The 8,073-nt window shown below is 34.8% G+C and overlaps 1 protein-coding gene across 1 annotated transcript in view; it reads right to left on the bottom strand.

The window, feature by feature from the left end:
• Positions 1 to 8,073, bottom strand: part of LOC108766529 (uncharacterized) — a 27,803-nt gene that overhangs the window by 5,841 nt on the left and 13,889 nt on the right. Inside the window, exons 5-6 of the mRNA XM_018515868.1 lie at positions 1,531 to 1,685; positions 256 to 485 (exon numbers count right to left, since the gene is read on the bottom strand). Of these exons, the coding sequence (XP_018371370.1) occupies positions 256 to 485; positions 1,531 to 1,685 (385 nt within the window). The remainder of the gene's footprint in view (positions 1 to 255; positions 486 to 1,530; positions 1,686 to 8,073) is intronic.

Raw genomic sequence — 8,073 nt, 5'->3', positions numbered from 1 at the left:
AGAGAGAGAGAGAGAGAGAGAGAGAGAGAGAGAGAGAGAGAGAGAGAGAGAGAGAGAGAGACCCTATATTTCTTATTTATTTGTGTACTTATTAGTTTTTGTTTCATTAAATCATTTTTAACAGAAAAAATTATAAAGATATTGCAAAAACGAAAAAATGGTAAGAATCGATGAAAATTAGTAAACCAAGTTTTAAAAGTTTAAGCCATGTTCTGATGTTTTGTGTTTCATTATTCAAAAATTAAATATCAAAACCTGTCACATATATTTCATCGTGTTTCGGCAGGAAGGCTACTCCTTGAGGTGCTATCATCTCCTGATGACGAATCTTCCGTACAAGTTCGAACTTCCTGTCGAGAACGACAACCCGTCCTGATCCCGGACAGGCTATGATAATGTTATCTCTCCAGGAATCAACGGTGAGTGCCGATGGTCGTTGTACTATGTCACGAGCCACGATAACTTTGGGCGTGAATTTCTTCCATCTGTAGTATCAAATTTTTATATCATAAATTTCGTCACAATTACATATATACAGGATATTCTACGACCCATCCTTTTAAAAGCTGATTCTCGGACGAAAATCCTAATATGAAGATGTCGAGACTATAATATAGTTTTTAAATTAATAGTTTTTAAATTAATAGCGATTAAAGTTTACTAATTATATGGAGCTGATATTTCGTGCGTCATTAGGCATGACAATATGACAAGTGCTGAAGATGCTTCAGGACTCTCTCAGCAACTTCAAGATTGTCCTATAAATATGCAATGACATTTTTTTTAAAGAAATTATTGTTGCTTGTAATGATACATTCCTAGATAATGCATCGTTCTCAGCCTCCCGCCAAGCTGGATGCCGCGACATTATGCCGCGATGAGGGCGCGATATGCCCGATAATAATTTGAACAAAATTCACAGGTGAAGACGCGTTCGGGGCGCGAAATCCGAACACGACCGAGTATCGCCGAGTCCCTAGTCCCCACGAGATAGCGCTGAAAGGCACATTCATGGGGGAGCTCGAGCGAAGGAACATTATTTTACTATTATAAAAGATTATATTTCTCGTCGGAGCTATCTTTTCTTGACAATCCTCGTGCCAGCCAGATCCTATTGTAGCTAGTATCCTCTACGCTATTATCGATCCTGATCCTAGTGCCAAACTGGAGCGTGCGGGGTAAGGCGTATCTTGCCTCTATCGAGTGCTCTCGATACGCTTTCCCATCGGCTCCGATCGTTTCCCACTTAGTAGGCGAGAACAAGGGGCGCTCTGCCTCAATTTAATTTAATTTGTGACATTATTTCACTAGTTTAATTGCGTTTGTAAGTCCGGGAAACTAATTTGGCGCGCAGTTTGAATAGCTACAGATATGGTATGTATGCATGTACACATATATAGTATATATATAATTCATATTGAATTATTTAAGCATTAAAGATCTAGCTTCGACCGTTGTAGGCTCGAATATTCTTACTTAGCATTTAATACAATGATTATATACAAAATAATTAAGGAAAAATTTACTCACTTGTACAAAGGATCAATCTGTTCTTTTATACATAACTTTCCGTGTTTATTAACATTGCCAAGCTCCAACTCAACATCATTCAATTCTAATTCCCAAATGGCAACAGCTGCCATTACTTCTGCTGCCTGTTGTTGTAGGTTTAAAAATGTTTTCACCTGAAATTGTAAATATAATTTAACTATTATCAGAATAGATGGATAACTACATTAAAATTGTCATCAAAAATTGACTTCTCTTTTGAATATGACTTTTGAATATGACTAATTTGATATGGTTAAAGTATTATGAATGCTAAGTGTAATTTATTTTCAATTATTTTTACTTCAATACATATTATTGTCGAGATCCTAGGCCCATATTCATGTGTAAGTTTTAATTTTGAGACCATCTTAAGTAAAGATGCGGTCACAGAACTGGAGTCAGAAATCGCGAAACGGAATAAAAACGCAAAAGAATTTGGTTGGTTAACTAGATTCTGTATTGTTTTTATGGAAGAGTTCCGTTATTGCGCAATACCATAGCACTCATTTATTCACATCGGTTGGTGCTTAGTAACATTTCACTGTTTTATATGAGAATATTTTATTATAAATTGGCCAATTAACGATGTACGCTATTAAAACCCCCTCCTTATTGATTAATCCATATCATTCAGCCCAGAATCCAACCGTGCAAGATATTTGATAAATTCGCTGAACCCATCAAACATATTAAAAGATGGTTGCAAACGTTTGTGAGTATTTGCTAATGATCTAGCCGAAGCGAGAACATGAATCGCAAAATGTTCGCAAATGTTTGTAAACATTTCTTAAAAATATAACTACTTTGTTCGCAAACAAATTGCACAATTCGTGGGTCCTGCTTAGTCTGTGGTAATCCGTATAGAACATGAAATTCCTATAACGTCACGAAAACTAGGGATGCACTGGATCGTAAAATTACCGAATACCGGATATCCGGACAGAACATAATATCGGATATCCAGTATCCGGTTGGATATCCGAGAAGGTAATTTCTTCGAGTCGGATATCCGATATTTTTCGCATATCCGACCGGAGATTCTGGGAAAATGTCTTCTAAAAAAAAAAAGCCTATGGAGAAAAATTTTTTAATTTTGTAACAATGTATGAGATATAATGTTATGTCCAACGGACTCTCATGACTCTTTTCTTTTATAGAGATCTGAAGTCCGTCGAAGATATAAAGACAGTTGTTACAAACAAATAAAATCCAGCTGTTACAGCTTAAAAAGCTATAAAAATTTTTTTTTCCACGACGACAAAAGCGAAGACTCCAGTATATTCACGTAAATGTCAAATAAGATAAATTAAAAATCGGTGCACGTGCGCGAACACAGAGCATTTTGTAAACGAGACACCGAAAATGCCCTTCTTGAACGCCGCGATTAGACGAAAACAATAAATAATTATAAAAATGTCATTTGAGAGCGTAAGACCGGCGCCAAGATACTTTCTAATGGTCAAGTCGCGAACGATTCTCACGAGTCCGTGATAATAAAATCTAAGACATGACAAGCGACGTTCAGGGGGTGGTATTTGATGGTTCCGTAACGACGCTGCATGTGCGCTTCCTCGACGTACTACACATGCGCTTTCTCATAAATTTTAAGATCATAAAAATAAAAATAAGTCTGGTTTTACTATTTACAAATTTATCATAAAAATAAGGATGATACTTTCAAACGCTACAGATCCCGGTCAATATCCTTTTCCACCCCCAAGCGTATTCCGAACCTTGACCAATTAGAAAGCAAGAAATAGGTCCCACCACCTAATTAACGATCCTATCCACCAATAGATGCGCTGTTAATCAGAGCAGACTACTATAAAAACCCCGCTGGATCAGCGCCTATTTTCTGATTCTTTTTCTGGGAGACACGGACGTAGCGATCTGAAGTTCTTATTTCTCTTTTAACCAGCCAACACTTCAACTCCATATTTAAAATCAATGCGGGAGAAACTCTATTAAACTCGCATATTTGACCGACATTTAAAGACTTAGAGTCAGTATTGGAGGCAGTCATCAAGCTCGGACACCTGGTCACAGCCCCAACTAAATACCAGCAGAATGCGCCAACAAGGGCCCTATCTCATTTTACCAGGTCTTTCAGACCGCCGCAGTAGTAAGTCAGCATTTCGCTATTCTCTCGGTGGTCCCCCTCACCTCTCTTATGTTGTTTTATTTTATTATTGTATTCTATTTCATTTTTCTTTTTCTTTTTTCCTTTTCGAGTTTCCTTGTAATAGAAAATAAAAAAATGACAAATATCGTCAGCTTGTTTGTTTCCTGGATACATATATTTTTCGTCACAGATATATGCCATCATTTTGTCATCATAAGTATCACGTCATCGGTCTGTGACTTATGCACGTCATTATCACTTCGTTTTTGACGTCTTTTAAAACGTGACTTTGATGATATTATTGACTCAAAAAAGACGTCATTTTGACGACACTTTGCTACTTGGGTATTAGATAGGTACTAGAGGAATTTTTATCGAAAAAAATAACTTCAATTCTTACTTCATAATTAATTTAAAAATGCCAGTGGTGAGGTGATAGCTTTATTAGATTTACATAGCAATGCAGCACCATCTATCATTATGTCCAATGTATGATAACTACATAACAGCTAGACTATAAATAATTGATTATAAATGTTTAGCTAGCAATTAGCTCTATCTGATTTTAAAATTCTATTTAGTATTTACTATCTAGTTACTATCTTTAAAATCAGCCTTACTAGTTCAATTTCTACTCGGGCAGGACTTATCACGTAGCGGTAACGAGCACTGTTAGAATTAGAAATGTAACCACGAGTTTTCATTACATGTAAATGAAGCTCGTGGTTAAAAAAAGTAATAAATGATTTAACTGAAAATTAAGTTACTTAAATGTAATGAACGTGTACATTAAATTTCATAAATTTTCATGAAAAATACATTAAATTTCGTATACATGTATACAAACATACTTTTAAGTTATAAATACATCAAATTTAATGTAATGTCATGAAATTAAGTTCAAATTGTGTAATTTAAAAGTATATTAAATTTTATGAATTTTTAACAGGTGAGCTTCCCCTTGCGAACAAATCGATGAATGAACAAAAACAAAACATGTAGCGCAATGCAGTCGACGTTCTTTACTGTAAATTCCGCGCAATGTGCATTATATGCACCAAATTGCGGTCAATCTACATATGAAAGATGAAAAGAGATAGAGAATGTGAAAAGGTGGAGAAGGAAAGAAAGGGATAAGGAAAAAATGAAAGAGAAAAAGAGAGTGATGTGTGTGTGAAGCTTTGTGCTTTCTGGCACTTACAGTACCCCGAAGTCGTACCACCGACAGTCACGTGGCGAAGTGTGCGGGCCCTTTGTTCCGATCTCAGTCTCTCTCGTTTGATTTTTGTGTCTTCTTTCTGTCTCTTTTGCTCACCCTTCAAATCGTCGCAAATAGGATCGCCACGATTTAATGTATGAGGACACGTGTACTAAATAGGCTTGGTTGCCTAAAGGCTGTTTGTGTTAATGATGAATCTCAGACGTTGTGAGATTTATCCATGTATAATTTGACGACAAATTTTCACCGCATTCGATATCTTTCTCATTTTGCGAAAATTAGAAGATATGTGTAAACAAGAAAAAATATACGTTAATATGCATTTATATTTATTTGTTCTGTCAGCACTTAAATTTTTGTTTATTCTTTATTACCCTCGCTACTACCACTACTACCTTAGATTTTAATGTCATAAGTGAGAAAATACACTAAAAAAGAAGTTTGTTGAAATTTATTCTCTTTATAACAATAACTTAAGAATTTTTGTATTCTCTTAAAAAATTACGCTTGGAATAATTGTTTGTGATCTATGGAGACGGAGGGTGAGTTGAATAAGTACACTTATATTTTAATAACAACGCAACTAATCGCTTTGCACATTGCTCTCTTCAGCTAGTCATTTAGCTTAACGGCGAAGAGACAATTTTTTGGCAATTTTCAACCTGACAGTAGGGATATTCTCATCCTCTGGTCTCACGTAGAATACTTTTCAACATTGCGGACTATTTGTCAAGATATCGACGAGAATTACCTATTCAACGTTTTGCGAATTATTATTATAAGACATCGAAGAAAAAATTTTCACAACTTGCTGAAGATGGTTTGGAGCAAACCGTCCAAGGAAATTTTTTGATCAACATGGTAGTACAATATATTATGTGAATTAGTTGAAATTCTTGTTATAATTGCGCACAAATTTCCGCGCTGTATTGACGCTCTCATTGCCCATATATTTTTTCATCATTGTATAATAATATAATAATATTGCCTCTTCAATTTAAAAAAAAATCAAATCACAGTTGTTATTATTAGGATTACATCAAAGTTTGTACTCAAATTGTCTCAAGTTTAATCAACGAGTTAATAATTACGATCGAACAGTTGTTTTTTAAACGCTTACCTGCGCGTTGCAACTTGTACAATTCAGTTTATCCACCGAAATTTTCTCTTAATTTCGACCAAAACCGAAATCAAACCGAAACCCGATTTTTTAACAAAACTGACCGAAACCGAAACTGAAATTTCGATCGGAACTCTATTCATAACCATAGCCATCTATTTGTGTACATATTCGACGTCAACAAGAACGCTTCTAGGCTCTCTAAAATAGAATGTTTTTATACTAGTATTAAGGTGCTTGAATGTTATCTGGGATGAATCAAATGTTTTTCTAGTTGATTATAATGGAAAAAAAAAGAGAAAAAGCCGTTTTTTGTTTTTCAAAAGATGAACATTACTTTGGCCTTTTATTTTCATTCTTATAAGTAGAGTTATGCATCATGTGCGCGCACGCGCACGCACACAAACACGCACGCACGCACAAACACGCACGCACGCACGTACACGCAATCAACATGAAGTAAAACAGGTGTAAACTTGACATGATTTTCGGGCCTGTTGTATAACAACATCTATATTAGATATAATACACTCATTAATTTTCCTATTCTGTTGTATTATATAAAGTTCCTCATTAAATCATTATTCTCTTAACTCAATTCCTTTTATTTATACAAATGGAGAAGAAAGTATTTCAAGTAAATTTATAAACAACATTTAAATATATTTTTAGGAAACCAGGGTAATATTTTTAGTAACAAATTTATCGTAGTTTTATAATGGCGCCATATAATTTAAATAATATTAAATTGTTTAATGATTTAGTAATATAAAATTACACTTCTAATTTTGGCTTAAGATTACGTTTCAAAACGAAACAATAATCGGCGCGTGCTTCAAAAGTAACTAATTGTAAGATAAAATGTATAAAACTCTCTCTCTCTCTCTCTCTCTCTCTCTCTCTCTCTCTCTCTCCGCAGAAATTATTGTTAGACGTAAGATATTCCACGAAGTAGCCGAAAGATCAATTCATTAATTTTATATTACACATATGTTAATTGCTTTTTACTTATTAAAGTATTACATTTATTTATTTGTGTTGAAAAGTACGTCCCTTTTAGATATTCTCAATGTAATATTTACTATTTTCCTTTACGCTCAACATTAATATAGCAACGCATCATTTTTTTTAGTAATTGCCAAATGACCCAATCGGAAAATCTAAGACGCCCCTCCTTCTGCGATCACAGTTAGAGGGACAAAATAGCGTGCAGAGCTCTGTGAACTTTAACCAGCGCGATATAAACATACACGTTGGAATTAATGATACACCATTTAGTTACGCGTCAGTTGATTTTCCCAGGGCAGTTGCTTTGTGAATTTAGAAGGTAGGAGAAGGGGAATCATATCTCTTGCAGGAGATCCCAGACACACTCGCCAATATGTCACTGTAGCTAATTTTAGGGGCGACTACCCGCCATCAACAACTCGAGTGCCTTTGAACCTCAGAGATGAAAAGAGGGTATATCGTATTTGATAAATCAATGGTCAGTGTCAGATCCAACTTTCTGCTCGACTTTCGTATCAATGCCCACTGTCCCTACCGCTCGCATTTGAATAATAAGCTTACGAACACGCGTAATTACGGTAATTAAGGTTACATATCTTTGTCTCAAGAGCTGTATTGAAAAAATTTTAATTATGATTCGGCAGAAGCTACAATCTCGTATATGTGGCTTCTGAGACAGGTCGCCATTGAACAGTTTCTAAAACAATCACCGTTAACCATTATAACTAAAGGTGATCGGATGCAAACGAAATTGCATGCTGGTATTTGTTAATACAAAATGCATGATATAATTACAAACTTACCTCTATAAAAAAAGGTGAAGAAAGGCGCTAAAAATATGCTTTTCGAATCAAACCTAAGTGATACATTACGTATCTTTTATTATTCCAACTCAAATTAAAGTAGTTTTAATAATTCTTCAAAGATATTCTTATTGAAGATCCTTTTATTCCAACCCAAGTAATGATAGCTTTAATTTTCTGTCAAAAATTATTACTCCTCGAAAAAAACTGTTGTACCAAATTAAAAATTAAAACCTAAATGATACAGTCT

Source organism: Trachymyrmex cornetzi, unplaced genomic scaffold, assembly GCF_001594075.2.
Source record: "Trachymyrmex cornetzi isolate Tcor2-1 unplaced genomic scaffold, Tcor1.1 scaffold607, whole genome shotgun sequence".
NCBI lineage: Eukaryota > Metazoa > Arthropoda > Insecta > Hymenoptera > Formicidae > Trachymyrmex > Trachymyrmex cornetzi.
Note: the sequence above shows the minus strand (reverse complement) of the source record. Positions and strands in the feature narration are given on the sequence as shown.